Source organism: Dicentrarchus labrax, unplaced genomic scaffold (assembly GCF_905237075.1).
Source record: "Dicentrarchus labrax unplaced genomic scaffold, dlabrax2021, whole genome shotgun sequence".
NCBI classification, from domain to species: Eukaryota; Metazoa; Chordata; class Actinopteri; family Moronidae; genus Dicentrarchus; species Dicentrarchus labrax.
Window position 1 is genome coordinate 10,104,667 of NW_026136722.1, and position 16,268 is coordinate 10,120,934.

General features: G+C 45.9%; 1 protein-coding gene across 13 annotated transcripts in view; it reads right to left on the reverse strand.

The window, feature by feature from the left end:
- LOC127355853 (BAH and coiled-coil domain-containing protein 1) overlaps positions 1-16,268 on the reverse strand; it is a 64,227-nt gene that overhangs the window by 27,275 nt on the left and 20,684 nt on the right. For 10 of the 13 annotated variants that reach the window (XM_051387095.1, XM_051387100.1, XM_051387090.1 and 7 more), the window contains exons 3-4: positions 6,635-6,817; positions 172-297 (exon numbers count right to left, since the gene is read on the reverse strand). In XM_051387095.1, the coding sequence (XP_051243055.1) occupies positions 172-297; positions 6,635-6,817 (309 nt within the window). The remainder of the gene's footprint in view (positions 1-171; positions 298-6,634; positions 6,818-16,268) is intronic. The other 3 variants (XM_051387101.1, XM_051387098.1, XM_051387092.1) reach the window with 1 other exon arrangement.

Sequence of the window (16,268 nt, forward strand, 5' to 3'; positions counted from 1 at the left end):
GTCAAGAAAGGAAAAGGCAATGACAGAATTAGATTATTCAGCTCTCATGATAGTGTCCCTAGGCATCCTTATATCAATATCCCACATCAAATTACACCATACTATGTTGTATAAATTGGATTTAAATGTCTTATTTCTGTCTGATTAAATTTTAATCATCTCATGCCTCACCTTTTTGGGTGTCATAGAAACGGTGCTGCCCGTAGAGAACTCCACTGTTGGCATGGTGATCCAAGTGGCTCATGGGAAGGAAAGTGTGGGCCAGACTCCCTGAGAATCGAGGATACCCTGGAGCTGCTGAGATGGATAGCAGAGAGAGGGAGAGAATTGATAAGACAGCACAATAACCACCAAGATGCAGTTATCCAGACTAAACCAGCATAATCCTTCAGGTCCAATGCAGCTGGTGGTGTTCATACGCAAATAAGTACTGGCTCTGCCTGTCATGTTTGCCTTTCCTGCCTGAGTTTAGAATGCAAACAATACGAGACAAGCTTGGGGATTGCTGTAATGTATGAAATTTGTCTTATACATATGGCTCTTTCTTTATCTCTCTCTCCGAACTGGCAGTGGCACCTCTATCCATCTGAACGGAGTGATAAGGACGGATTTTAAGCTTGTGTTTACAATAAAGAGCGAGCTGAGTGGCTGACCTTTACTGACCTATAAGGGGGGTAAAAGGTCATATGGATGTCGGGCCTGTAAGCCAGTACACCTGGGCTTATTACACCGAGCCCATCTGGAGGACATTTACACCAAAACCAAACACAAAACACATTTTGCAATGGGACATTCAAAAACACAAAGGACTTTGAAGGTGGAGGAGAGAGAAAACATGGATTGAGATGAAAGCCTATCGCAATATTAGGACAAAGAAAAAGCATCACTATGACAACCCACTTCCACTGCAATTGGGTAACCATAACATCTAAACAAATCAATGTGAATTGATGCACTGTATAATTAATTATTTCGCTTGATTTAATAATAAAATGAAAGTACTGTAAATTACAAAAATAGGGCAGTATGGGCGTATGATGAAATTCTTTGCTGACAACAGTGCAATATAAGTACAGTTAATATTCTCTACTGAGCATATTATGTAATGTGATACTAAAAAAAACAGCCATGATTAAACCTGTGCCCTCCCCGTCTTCTCCATGCTACGCACATGAAAGGAATACGGAAAAGAAAACTAACCCACAGCCTATGCACTATTACCAAGAGTGAACCAATGTCAGGGCGGGAAAAAGAGAGAGGAAGAAAAGTACAGAGAGACATGTAGAGTTATTTTCTGTTAGTGCTTCTTTTCCAAATCATCTGACTGTGATAAAGACAGACAGGACGTCTACTGTCCAGCACCACATACAAGCATCTCAGTGACCCCTGAGTCATCTAGAGAAGTCCAGGTGTTTCATGTCTTCTTTTCCCTGCTTTTGCACCTGTCACACCCTCCAGCCTCACTTTCAAATACAACTCACAGACGGAGCGAAGGAAGGAGGAGGGGGATAAAGAGAGGAAAACATGGCTCTACAAGCTAAATGAAAGACAGACGTATTTGTGTTGGCAAGCGTGCGACCTGATCCCGGAAAGCGCAGATGCAGTTCATTTGGCCGTGTATGTGTGTGTGTGTGTGTGTGTGTGTGTGTGTGCGCGCAGCGCCGTGGTTTTAACAGGAGCTCCGAGTGTTGAATGTCTCACTTTCTGCTGGTGGAACAATGGGGCCGGTGCTGTGAGCCGGCTCTGGGGAGGGAGGAGTGTTGTGGTGGGCTTAATGACCCCCGTCTCAGAGCGGCCTCCGCATGCTCCCATCTTAATTAATGAAATGCACAGAGAGGGCAAACAGCCCTGCAATAACACAGGAGGTGCTTTCCGAGGAGGGCAATGGGGTGATAATTACATACCCTCACTTTTTCTCTCTTTTTCTTTGTTTCACCTATTTTTCTACCTCTTACTCCATTCGCTCTGTCCCCTTTTGTCTGTCTTTCTTTGCTGTCATGATTAATAAGCACACACATTTATGCCAATTCATCTACAGTGGGAGGAGGGGGGGAATCCTTTGTTTAAGCAAGACGTTTTTCTCTGATTTTGGGAGGGAGAAAAGCAGAGAGCTGTTTGGCAGTCTTTATCCAAGCTGGGAGAAGGGCTTTTTTTCTGCGGCAGCATGTTGTTTGTGAGCGTGACGATTGACGGCGTAATCCCTTTTCACAGCGTGGTCTGGCTGTGCCCGATAATGCCAGCCCGCTCAGTTTCAGCATGCCCTCCATTGGGGCGGCAAGAGGGGGACTGCTGGGCACGGCAGAGCCCATTCAGCCATTAATCTGGCCAGGACAAGGGAAGCTGCTGCTGCTGCTGCTGCTGCTGCTGCAGGCGACGTGAGCAGGGTCTTAGTGCAGTCTGCTGACTGCACAGCAGCCTCGCTCTCTTTTGCTCCCTCCACACACTCACACACATAAACAAGTCCGCATCGGCAAGTGAATGACAGAGGGGAGTTCGCAGCGCATGCCCTCCTTTCCACGGGCGGAGCAGGAGCAAGAGGCAGAACAAACAGAGCTGCATCCCAGGGAGGGATTTCCACAAGTTCTGAAGGTATTTCTCACAGCATGGTGGGTTGAGAGAAGCAGGCCGACAGGGAGGACAAAGAAGGGGGCTGGATATAGAACAGCACCTAGAGGCATAGGAGAATTAAGCCTGCTGAATTAGAGGCAGACGACAGCGTGTTACGTTTCTCAGAGAACCATCCTCTCTGCATTCCTATCCACTCCTCTTATACCTGCTCTGAAAACACGAGCCCACACGAGGCAAAATAACAAAAAAATGCAGAGGGAAATGGCTGTAACATTTCAGAGATAGAGAGATAGAAGGACAGAGAGAGAGAAAGATAGCGTGGCAGAAGAAGACCAAGAGGAGAGGAGGAGCAGGCTTAGCTGCCTGTCAGGTCCGCTAATTGAGAAAAAGTGACAGAACCATCAAGACATAGAAAGGGAGGAGGAGGGGTTTGGCGGAGGAGGGGCAGCACTGTGGTGGATCTCTTCAGGTTTGACTAATTGAAAGGAAGGGATGCAGGCTGGCACGAGAGAGGGAGGGAGAGAGAGAAAGAGAGAGAGAGAATGAAAGAGGCAGGAGTATGGAGGAGAGGAGAGGAGAGGAGAGAAGAGGTGGGTGGGGGGTGCAGCTTAAATCCCACAAAAGGAAAAGCTAGCAACTGCTAACAGAAGGAAAGATGGACAACTGAAGATAGGCTTGGAAAGGCGTATCAAACAGAAGTGGATTAGACAGGTGTGTGCAGGCAATTGTGTGTGTGCATGCATGTGTGTCTATACGTGTTGACAGAGATATGAGAGTGCGATTGTTTTTGGCATAACGTAAGAAGTCATTTGGATTGCAGCCAGCTGGCCTCAGGCCTGTGAGGAGCCCGCAGGTTTTTTGGGGGGGGTTTCATGTCCATTTTTCTTTTTTAATTTTTTCCACTCAGTTGATTCAGCGGGGTTTATTTAAACATGAAAATAAATATTTTAAAAGCTCAGAGGGCCTAATCCATTTCACCAGGTGTTATGAAAAACATTTTACATTACATTTATTAAAACGGTCAGTACACTGCATCTGTCTCTGTCACATACTGCCGCCCCCCCTCTCTCTCTCTCTCTCTCTCTCTCTCTCTCTCTCTCTCTCTGTCTCTGTGTCAGTGAGTCCACATCTCTCCTCAGAAAATGAACACCAGACAATCCCGTGTGTGGTGCACACAATGGCTGTTACTCTATTTGGCAATCAATTTAGAAGACAGAATCTGAAACAAAAAGCCTCTTTTAATCTTTGCTACCCTCTGACATCATGAAAGCCACTAATGGTTCTTGGCACTGTCACCTAACACAAATATCTCAGCATTTGTAAGACAGTATACTGTACACTTTCCTTTTCCCAACACAATAAATCTTTTAAGAAAAAAGTTAGTTTTCTGTACCAGATTTACCGACTCCCTCTGCAAAAGTTATCTTGACCCAAAGGACCTTCCCACCACTGTTATGTGGTGATGTTATTTATAGGTTTGCTTAACGTGTCACTCAGCTAATGGTTTGTCACTCATGCTCCCTGTAGAAATGTGGTTTGTATGCATGACTTACTGGCCCTCATAACATATCCAAAAAATGTCCACACAAACGCCTGTGCTAATGCAGATTAAGTTGAAAACACATCTTTTTCTCTCTGATTTGGCCTTCCAACCCCAGAAACTAAGCTTTGGCTAATTGCAGTAATAGGTGATCAGGTTTTGCTGCAAATCCAGATTCAGTTTCATAATCCAGGAACACAATTGCAGGTTTTTACTCATGCACTTACTGGAATAAAAACATATTGCCCACATGTACCTTTTGATTGTCAATCGCTGTGTGAATTTTGTTGCAGATCTAAATCCAAATGAAGATTATTCTTAAAATAAAACATTCAGAGAGGTCTGTGTGAAGGCACTCCCTATTAGTTTTCTAATAATATATTTATTTGGCGTCTTTCATCTCCACCATAATTCCATTTCAAAAGCCTGTGATAATTATCGTATAGAAAAGGAGAAATTGTCCTTAATTGACTAAACTAATAAAGGTCTTTTAAAAAAGTGTTTATCCACACTAAATGACTGGTTAGCAAGTGACTAATGAGATCATTGTTATCTATTGCTCGATACGTGGTCGATTTTAGCTCTTTAATCTGTAAGAAAATGTGTCAGAAGAATAGCAGAGACAAAGACATTCTGCACCATGACAGGTATATGCCAGCGACATGAGGATCATACAGTAATCTTTGAATACAAATTTGAGCTGCTATGCTTGGATTTGCATGCAAACAGCCACTTTAAAAACACACTCGCAAAAGAAAAAAAAAAATCTGGAGAATATCTTTAAGGTTACAAGTGACACACTAATGCGCCGACACATACACACACAAGTCAGTGCCTGCTCTGCTGCTGGTGGGGTTCTGCTGACACCCGGAGAGAGGAGGCGAGAGTCTGGGTAATTGTGCCGCTCATTTTGATGACTTGCTTTTTATGCAAAACAGGAAAAAGACAATATGCAATTATCTTGAGGAGGGAACAGCTGAATGTGGTTGATGAACAGTCTGGATTCAATCATGCTCTTAGTGCGTTATATGCAATTAAACTGCAATAGAGATAATGGCCTCCATTGCCAACTGAGTAATAATCCCAGTCATAATCACCTCCATTACTTTTATTAGGCTTGGCATTATCATCATCACTCTTATTAATATTATTCTACTTTTCCACAAGAAGAACATCTTTGACAATGAAACCCTGAAACTATAAGGTAAAAGAAACACGGATGATTAGAAAATGAGTTTGAGGGAAAATGTTTCAGACTGGGCTGATGCGAGAGTCTCATCTCATTCAAATGTATTCTTCCTGAAGTCTGGAGTTTCATCTATTCTCACCACTGTAGCAGCTGTCCACTGACTCAACCCCTGGTGGCCAGGATGTGCAAGCGAGGTGGGGGGAAGGGAGAAAGTGGCTGGGAGGCATCCAATGGCTAAACACACTCAAAAAAAATAGACAGCATCTCAGCTGCACTGCACCCAATCAGCCCCAGCCACAAATCACGCAACTGGGGCGCCGCTGATCAGTGACCACAAATAACAAACACTCCCCACTGGCGTTCCCCCATGGACTAACAGCTGGGCTATTCTTAGAAAATAAATAAATAAATACAAGAAGGCTGAAATAACAAGAGTCCATCAACTTCAAAGACTGTGGTTCACTAGACGGCGTTGGGCAGCCATCACACCGTGTAATTAGCAAAAGATTATGAACATGTAAATCTAAAAGTGACAGAAGTGAAGTCACAGGAAAGCAGACCTTGCATTAATATATCAGTGGGTGGCATTAGATAGGTCTCACATTTATCCGTCATCCTTAGCTTTTGAATTCTCGAAATACTCTAGCAGATTAATCTCTCTACTCTATCCTTGTCTGACTTCCTGGCTGTATTTTTAAGCAGAAATGTGAGGTGTTCAACTGAGTGTCTCTCTGTGTGTGTGTGTGTGTGTGTGTGTGTGTGTGTGTGTGTGTGTGTGTGTGTGTGTGTGTGTGTGTGTGTGAGTGTATGTGTTTTTATTTTCCTGACTGTGCACATATGTGTTTGTGTAGCCAGGGTTTTGTAATGCTGAGCGTTGGGTGGGAACCACCCTATTAAACTGTGATGGAGACACCAGCTGAAAGCTCTGCAATCACTGCAACTTTTTACAGGCCCGCATTTGTGCGTGCTGCTTCAGAGAGTCTTGAGTGACATTCCTGCTGACGTGAATCGAATACCGCAAGATTCTTTGGCTGAACTTTTGACCCTGTGTCCCCAATCCAGAAGCCGTGGCATAGTGCTCCATCCCAAACATTCTGGGCCTGGGCTTATTTTGGTGCACAAATAAAAGGGCAGCAGCCTGGCTCTTCCTAGATGATTACAAGCCGTGCTTTGGTGGAAACCTAACACGACTTAAAAATACACAATATCACAGCAACAATACAAAGCTCTGTCCCCAATACAGCCAAGACATAAATATCTCGTCATCCAGACAATGTGGTCAGATGAGGGGGTGAGGCTGTGGGCGTGTGTTTGTGTACATGTGTGATTTGAGGTACCTTCATGCGAATGGGGAAACCAGATTTGCGAGGCGCTGGAGTGGGGTCCGCCCCGGAAGGAGGGTGAGGAGGGCGAGGAGGGCGGCCGGGAAGGGTGAGACGGGTGGGAAGGGGGGGTACCCAGACTACTGGCCAGAAAGGTCCCCATGAAGGAGGCGGAGGAATTGCCCATCAATCCACTGCCTGCATTCCCACAGGGACAAAGGTAAGCAGAGAAAACATGGTTAGAATTAGAGGGGTGTACACTGTGACCATGAGTTTGACCATAAAGAAAGAAAACTGCATCAGATGTAGATGAAAAAGGATGGAGCCCAATGGCCCCTCTAGGTGGAATCATTAAGCCAGGCAGATTTGATCGCTGCCCTGGAGAGAGGGTGAATGAGTGAGAGTGTACATGTGTGTGTGAGTGAAAGAGTGTGAGACTCTCCTCCCCCTCACTGACAGCAGAGTCCTCTCCCCTCGCCTTCTCTCCCCTCACGCCGCCTCTCCCTATGGGCAGACAGAGGTCTCATCTCACAGCTGAGTACACACTTTCTCAGGCTCTCTCCCTCTCGCTCTCACACACTTTTGCTCCTGCTCCCCAGTGTCCCTTTCTCAATTTCTCTCCCTCCCTCCATTATCTTATGCTCTCCATCTCTCACTTTCATGCCCTCAATCTCTCTTATGGCTCTGCTCCATTTCACCTCCTCTCTGTCTCTCTTTCTTCCATTCTTCCTTTCTCTCTGCATGATTCTGACAATCCTGTACTCTTACTATCTCCTTTGGTTCCATTTTGGTGTTTTACTACTTTTCTTTCCTCTCTCTTGTCACAGTGGCCCTTTTCTATCTTTCACTTCCCTGTCCCATTGCGATGAGCAGAGATACACTATGTGAATGCCTCTTCACTCATTGTCTCTATTTTCTTCCTCTGTCCCTCTTTCTTTCTGACACATAGCATTGCTTTGCTTTGTTCTTTACCATAATGATGGCACCAGCAGAGCAATCTGTCCCCGGCTGGCTGAACTGTGTGTTTAACAAGACTATGATGAGTAATTGACCATTCGTAGCTACGCCCGTGTGACTGGGGGCTGATTGTCTATTATGCATTGCTGGGCAAGTCGCAGAAAACACACTGATTAACCACTGCTTAAATTACATTCCCATTACGCGCCCGCCAGTGCGCTTGAGCGAGGGGCCCGGGTGCCCGGCTCTTTGCACATTCATTTCCCCCAAGTCACAGTGCCATGAAGACTCATGCATATGTATGAAGATGCCTGGATGAGAGCACACATGCACATACTTGCACAAACACACACATTGGTGTAATATACAATGTGCGCACAGGGCTAGCTGTGAAAACGAAGGGGAGAGGAACATGGTAAAAATTCATTATCAGCCCCTCGTGACGAGCTGATCTAACGAGGAACGCTGTTTGATTTGATTGTCTTTAAGCATGAATCAGTCCAAACATAAATCGATCCTTTTCTGGGAGTGTGAGAACAATTGCATGGAAGTCTTAATCAGCCAGGCAGTGAGTGAGCACATCCTCTGGGCAGACAGCAGGGATAAGTCTGCCGCTCACTCCTGCACCGAATAGCCTACGGCTCACAGGCCAGAGCACAGGAGCATGCAGAGGCGCATAGACACACCTCTGTCACACTTTGCACCACAACCCCAGACAGGTGGAAATCCCCCACAATCCCCAACCTTACAGAGCTCTACCTCGAAAACTACCTTAAAACCCAACCTGTAGGTGCATGTGTGAGTGTGTTCAAATGTCGGTCTATCACAAACTTAAAACAATAACAGTCTCCTTAGTGTTTAACTAGCACATTTATCACTGCAACACTAAGCCTCTAAAATTATAATTATTGATGTATTGATGCTGTCTTTCTTGTTTGTCATTTGTTTTATTATTATTTTATGGATTGTCTGATATAGCAGGAAACCTGCCATAAAATGTTTTTAACAATAACAACTTTTTGAGTCAATGTCAGCTAAATCAATTTAAACTGAAAAATGTGAGAACTTCCACTACTATTACAAACACTTGCAGGATAAAGCACCCAAAAATGACAAGGAAGACTTAAATCATCTTTAGGGGGCAGCCACAAAAGAATGGGTGCTATAGCAACATTGTACATGTCGGTGGGAGGTAGTATCCATGTTTTTCAGTCGCCTTAGCCTCCTTCCTTCTCCGCTGCCATCTCCTATCACCCCTGACCCTGACGAGCACTCCTGGCAGAGCTCTGTGGAGTGCTGGGTGGGGTTGAGGCAGTGGGGGGTGGATTTGTGGCTAGCGTGCTCACTAGGCATACATCCAGCCCCTATCATCCAGACACCCAGGGCTCCTGTATGGCACCGCCCTCCACATTGCACACTCCTCGGCCCTCTCTTTCTGCCTGTCGCCCCAAGGAACCCCAGCTTGCCTCCGGCTCACATAAATCAGCTAATCCTCCTGCATTATTAACAGCCTCGCCCCAGAGAGAGAGAAAGGGTGAGAGAGACATAGAGAGTGACAGAGAGAGGCCGTGAAGCCCCTCTTCACACACCAATAGAGGAGAGAGGCTCTGCCAGAAAGACAAGGAGAGGGACAATACATAAAAAGGGAATGTCTAGATGTCAGGCAAGGGGATCTTTGAAGTTTAAGCTGATGTTACGGGAGAAGGGGATTGAAGGAAAACCTCAGGAGGTTCTCAGATCAACTCATACATGAAGACCTTCCCACAACATAACCAGTGATCCAATCTGACCATAGTGTCTGTGCCGGGAGAGAAGCCGACCATTGGTCCAATCTGAGCAGTAGTAGGTACGGAATAATAATACAGTGGCCTTCCACCTCTGTCACTCTGGCTCTTGCTGACTTCACAGCCTGTCACTCAAGAAGAACCCCTCCCTCTGTGTTTTATCTGCTGTTTGCCTCCTGCTGTGAAATATACCGTGCATGGTGCTGCACAAATCTGTCTTTCTCTTGCAGCTTTTTCAAGAATTATCATTCCACTGTTCTAGGACATGAGCAACACTCACACTGTGTTAATATGACCCCCCCCCCTTAACCCATATAAAGCCTAATGAATCAGAGGTGTCGGTGAGAAAGCACACAGATTATTAAAGTGGGCTGGTCTGCCTTGGTGTTTCAGCAGTTTCAGTTTGGGTGCCAACCAAAGCAGTGCCTAACTGGACTGGACTCACTATAACTATTTATTTAGCAGCTTATTAAATAGTGACATGGATCCAGGGAGCCTGCCACTGTTATACCACCTCCTTGTAGAAGTTGTGTATTTTCTCTGCTTGATTTTTATTTTTAAACCGTGTTTATTTATTTCTCCGGTTCTAAAGTGGTGCCAACAGTGCACTTGCATGGGCTCTTAAGAAAATCGGGTCATGTGCATCCTAATCGGCGCCGATCCCTGACAGCGATGGAGATTAATCCTATTAGAGAATTAAAGGAGAGGGGAGCATTGGGATGGGGGAACCCCACCTCCCTCCCTGACATCTAAACATCCCACCCTGACACCCTTACTCACACAGTTGTGTTCAGCAGGTTCAAAGTACAAACACAGAAACAAACACACAAATATCCCAGAACCTCTGGAGGTGGAGGTGTTAAATAGTGCTACTCCACCCACGCTCCAGTGTGGGTGGAGTAGGATGAAGGAGTCCAGTTTGTGCACAACAACCAAAAACACAAGCATGCACACACAGTAATGTGGGCCTAGGCAGAGGCTCCCGTGTACGGCATCAAGTGAGCAGCAGGCGGGGAGGCGGAGCAGGGAGAAAGAAGGCCCAGTTGTCATGGGAACGAAAGAGAAACAGCGCTCGAGGCAAGGAGGCTGAATGCTAGCCATTACAACAGCAGTGGGCAGATGCATTTGGACAGCTGATCAGAAACAGCAGCCCTCCCAACCCACCTTCAAACCCCACCCAACTCCTCCGCAGCTTGTAAACACACACACACACACACACACACACACACACACACACACACACACACCACACACACACACATACACATACACAACACACACACACACACACCTTTCTCCAATATTTAATCTGGTTTCAATTGTTAGGTTTCAAGGGAAGGGATGTGTCATAATCTTTTCCCGGTTTGGGTCACTAATCTTCTCCAATGAGCATCCCTACCCATTAATATAACTCAAGGGTGAGTGGTTGTTTGGTGTCTTAACAAGGAATTAAACAATAATAGGATGTAAAGGGATTCGTCTAAATGTGGGCCAAGCAGTGATGGGAAAAAAAAGCTAAGAAGACAACAGGCACCCTCCCACAACACGTTGTTCTTTTGAATGCTGGGAATCAGATCAAAATTTCCTCCTGGAGAAATACACACCCATTCACATGCACATGTGTGCTTAGGCACGTAAGTACACACACATACACACACTCGCGTAGGTCTAAGACTATGCCTATTGTCTACAAGAAGATAAAGTACAATTATTACACCGTGCATCATATTTCCCTGTCTGCTCTTGAAAAGTGAGCCAAGGTATTCTGCAGCTCTCTGTCTTATCTGCAGACGGCAGCCTGAAGGGACGGATGGACTTGTCGTCTAGACAAGGACACCAGACAGACAACGAGAGATGAGAGTGATGGTGACAAGAGAAGAAGAGAGGCAGAGAGAAAATTGCAGGTGTGACTGCATCAACCTGTTCTCCACAGCTCAGTGATCAGCGAGTGCCAGAAAGGGGAGGATAGAAGAAGAAATGCCAGGAGAGATAGAAACACACACACATGCACACCATTCGTTTATAACACCTCCTATCACACGAAGAGTGAATGAGCACAAGCCGGTTGAGGTTGCACAGTCAGCGGTCAGTGCCATGTGGCAGCCAGGCTCTGTAGCTGTTCACTACGCGCACTGAATGATTACAGCTCACATACTCTCCCCCTCTGTCATGTCCTGTGACAAAACACACACCCACTTCCTTCTTGTCTCAAATAAATCAAATCAATATCAGCAAGAGTTAGATGATCAAAGAGAGAACAAGAAACTTTTCTTTTTCCAAGATCTGCTCAAAATCCAGTGTCTAATAGAAGTAACTATTGTTGACAGTGCAACAATAGCCACACTAACCCACAGCAAGACAAGACACCTGAACATGTATTGGTTACATTAGAATGAGATTACTGATCTCAAACAAAGTTTACTTCTTCAAGCCGTTAAGAATTTCTGTGTTTATGTGGTCTTAGCTGTGAGACTTAATGGTTTGGCTCTTTAACATTTGGCTAATATACGGAAGGACCTTAAACGCAGGGAGTAGACGCCGAAGACAGAAACGATGAAAAAAATAGACATTTGAATGTTAACTTACCAAGTGAAAACATATTGAGCAGGGTGTCTGTTGGTAAGATTTTCACTCCCACTTCAGTGTCTTTCTCATCAGACTTTCCTACGGATGCAGTTCCATGTTCTGCCCAGGAATTCAGACGCCCAAGAAGAAGCCAGCCAGACTTTCCACACACATATTCACTCATAAACACACAACTAAGTTTTTTGACCCTCACCAGTAACACAGGGAAGCTGAATTGGATTGGGCAACTGTACACACCAGCAGCCCCAGACAGACTGCACACGCTACCCTGGAGGGCCGCTGACTAACCCAGCGCCTACTTCCTCACAATAAAACACAGAAGGAATTTCAAATGGCTACTTAAGAGGGGGGATTTCCTTCAAACAGTCAAAGTCATCTTGAAAACATTAGCGCAACTGGTAGCCAAATTCCTCCTCACTTCAGAAACAACTGTAGCAGAAGTTTTTTTTTCTTTTTTTTTAGCTTACCCTCCTGCTTTATAAACTCCCTCCCTGACTTTGTCTTTTTGGGTTGGTAGAGGGTGGACTCGTAGGGCTGAGGGAGCGCGCCCCCACTACAACTCTAGTAGGAGGCTGGTCTGATCGGAGGCACACTGAAGTGCAGAGAGAGAGAGAGAGAGAGAGAGAGAGAGAGAGAGAGAGGAAGAACGAGCAGGCGGTCCAGTCCTGGAGCAGGGCCCAGTGCAGGGGTGGGGGAAAGTGCTAGCAGCGCACGCCTCCGACACTGTCCACACTGCGTGCCTGTGGAGTGAGTTTAGTGAATGTGGTCAATGCGGGGGTGGGAGAAGTGGAAAGGGAGCAGGAAAAGCAGTTGGAAGAATGGATGGAGGAAGAGAGTGAGAAAGATTGTCTGCACTGCAGGGCAACATCCAGAGGAGGGGTAAGGGGCGAGAGTTTAGACTACAAGTGTAGATAAGGGTGTGAGGAACTGTGAGAAACTTTGAAAGTGAAAGAGGAGCAGAGAGAATGTGTGGGAGTGTGCGCTGCCGAGCATATGTGAGCCTCTGTGTGTGATTGTGTGTGCGTATGGTGGTCGTCTCGCTGAAGTTGACAGCCTGTGTTTGCAGAGTGGCTTTGTGGTCAGCCACCCGCTCGCGATTGAAGCGATGGCAGCGTAAAAGGGATTCTGGGATTTTTTTTTCTGAAGTGCTATGCAAATAAAATTGGCTCGGGGAGGTCAGTCGAAGCACCCCGCCCACTTCACCCAGCTGTTTATACAATATACAAGTTGACATGATAGGGATAAGAGATTCTAATCCTAAACAAATTAGTCCAACTGGCTCGTCCTGGCTTGGCATGGAGTCTGAAAACAACAATGGATCCACACAGGCTGTGATGCTACAGAGAAAACAGATAGGAGAAATTGTCTCTGTGGGATATTTTGTTCTTGTAGGGGTGGAGCGATGTCAAAGAGCGTGCACACATCCCACCAATATGTTTCTCTCCATCTTTTCTCTTCCTCACACTCTTTCACTATGTCTACAGGAGTCTGCAAAAACATCAGCTTTCTTGACACAGCAAAGCATGTGTCCCGCTACCTGGCCTTCCTCCTCAAGGGGTATTCCACCTCAATTTGACCATAATTAATCATTCATAAAGCCTCCTTTTCAGAGAGGGTTATCGTTGTCAAAAAAAAGGGACTTCACCTCTAATCCCATCACTCCTGTGCCAACAGTGGTGTGAGGGGGCAGCCGACGGGAAGAGATAGCACTGTCTGGAAGAGTTCCTGCTGAAGAGGCGTTTAATGGGCACTGTAAATAAAGAGCTGGACACGGAGCACCGGTGCAGCTATTTGTCGAAGGGCCCGGCCAGGAAGTATGTCGTTTAAGACACAATAAGACCTCTGACTGTCAAAGTAAGAGCTGGCTGGGTGGTTGAGCAGTGTGGGTGAAGGCTACAGGGGAAGAAGAAGAAGAAGCTGGGGTAAGGGTGAAGAGTTTGAGGGTAACGCACAGGGCAGGGCATGTAACTCAGGTTTATGTTACAGAAATGAAAATGGACACAGAGCAGCTGGGACATTAATGGCTGGACAAAAGGCTAAGGATATAGTAGGGTCAGCTAGGTTTGTGCTTGGACCTGTGTATAAGTGTTCTTGCTGCAATCCATGTGAAAGTGCGGGAGTTTGCTGAGTCACTGTCCTCATCTGTGGAGAACAAGTAGACATTCCAGGCTGGGACACAGGAGGTGGGAGGACAGATTTGAAACAGCAGCAGGACCGGGCCAGGACAAATGAGCTCAAGGCCCATTACCTTCCTTTTACACCCACCCACACATGCACACTCACATTCCCTACTCCCACAACACAGATTTAATAGCACACACAAGAAAAGCAATGTCACCACACAAAATCACTAAACTCCGCTTTCAGTTTCTTCTATCCTTTCTCTGAGAACTTAAATGTTCATGATGTAACAGGACCAACAACAGACCAATGCAGTTTTCCTTGGACCGGACTCTCATTACAGAGTGTTTTCTCTCCAAGCGCCTTCTTGTTATTTCCATCAGCATTTTACTTTATTAAATCCCCCTCCGCACTACCAACTAAAGCAATTGCTTTTTTGTCTCTTGGTTCAGATAAAATGCAAGTGTTTCTTATGGAATGGCCAATAAAGGCCTGACTTTTTGCTGAGTGCTTGCAGGGCCAGACGCACTTTGTTCTTTGTATACAGGGCAGCTACACACTCCTCAAGGAGAACCATTTGTTATCTGTCCAAACTTTGGTGAGTGTGCTTGTTAACTGACCCATTGTTACATGAGAGCGTTTCAGGGCCGTTTGTTGCGTTCCGGCTCTTTATTCCTGAGGCATGAAATTGTGATTACCATAGTGGGGCTCATCCATCTCATTCTCTCATCCACACATGCACGCTAAACATCCGCATTTTTATTTTGCTTTCTCTCTTTCTCTTCCCCCCCATAGTTGTCTCTGTTCCTCTCTCACACATACACATGGTACACACACACACACACACACACACACACACACACACACACACACAGAGCAACACACCCAAACACAAAAAGAGCCGCCCACAGCTGCGTCAGGCCATCTCTCTAACAATCCAATCTGTTTTCTTTCCCATGATGTTTCCCATTGGCACAGGGAGGAGAAAATCAGATTTACTCCCCCACAGGGCCCATGCAGTTGCACTGATATGGAAAATGATTTCAGTGCTGCTTGAGCCCATAAACATTATTTTGGTCTCCCCTGTTAATGACACATTTCTTCCCAGCATTGTGGATCTCACAGAGGAAGAGATGAGTGTAAAGGGGGTGAAGAAGAGAGGAGGAGGAGGAAGAGAGGAAGGGGGGAGGAATCCTCCAGGGCCTCGCATACAACAGGGGAGTCCTTCACCCCTCAAACTGCATCCTGACATCCATGACTTCTCTCACCCTCTCCCTCATTCACAGACAAACACATACGCACACAGCTAATCAACAATGCAGGAACTTAAATTGTCATGGCCTTCAAATAAAGCCCCCCTGACAAAAATCAGAGCACAAAGATTTCCCCGCATGAAAACGAGTAGAGTCAAAGAGGGATTTCTCACCTCTCTCTCTCTATCTAGCTGTCAGCCTGATTCCAAACACACTGCATTTGGCTCCGGGGCTCAAAGCAGCCCCACTACAATTGTGTCATAGAGCCCACATATCTTTTACTGGCAGTAGCAGCCAATATAGCAGCCCCCCGCCTCCTCTTGAACATAGGGATAAAATTTGTACTTTTAGTGGTAAGTTACAAACACTTTCTGCCCGAGGCATGTTATCAACGAGAGGAGCACGCTGTAGGCTCGGGTCCTAAACGCAAGTCATTTAATATGATGGTGTTAAAAAGAGACTCCAACAGGCCAATAGCGAGGCACTAAACCTCCCATTTGGCATCCATTAAAACCCATCTGCAGGACCAAATACGAGGGGGCGGACAGGAAATAGCCACGTTAGATATGACTAAACACTCTCCTCCACTTCTGAACAATTCTCTCACAGGTCTCTCAATCTCCAGATTCAAATATGGGATTTTCATGGTTCTCCTGTTCCACTGGAAACATCACATGGAATGCTCTGGATCTGGTTTGTTTTACAGCTGATGACTGATCTGTCTAAATCCATTGGTTTTATGTTCTGGCCATGGGGATGGATGGGTGACTAACGCCGGCTTGCGTGCCATGTTTCTGCCGACGCAGCCAGAGCTCAGCCAGCCAGGTCACGGACACAGACATGCCTGGTAGTGGGAAAAAGGCAGATTAAAACAAGTGCTCAGCACTATTCTCTCTAATTAGTCCCCTGTTAACTTTTGAACTTAATTGGTTAATTGAGATGTGGTTA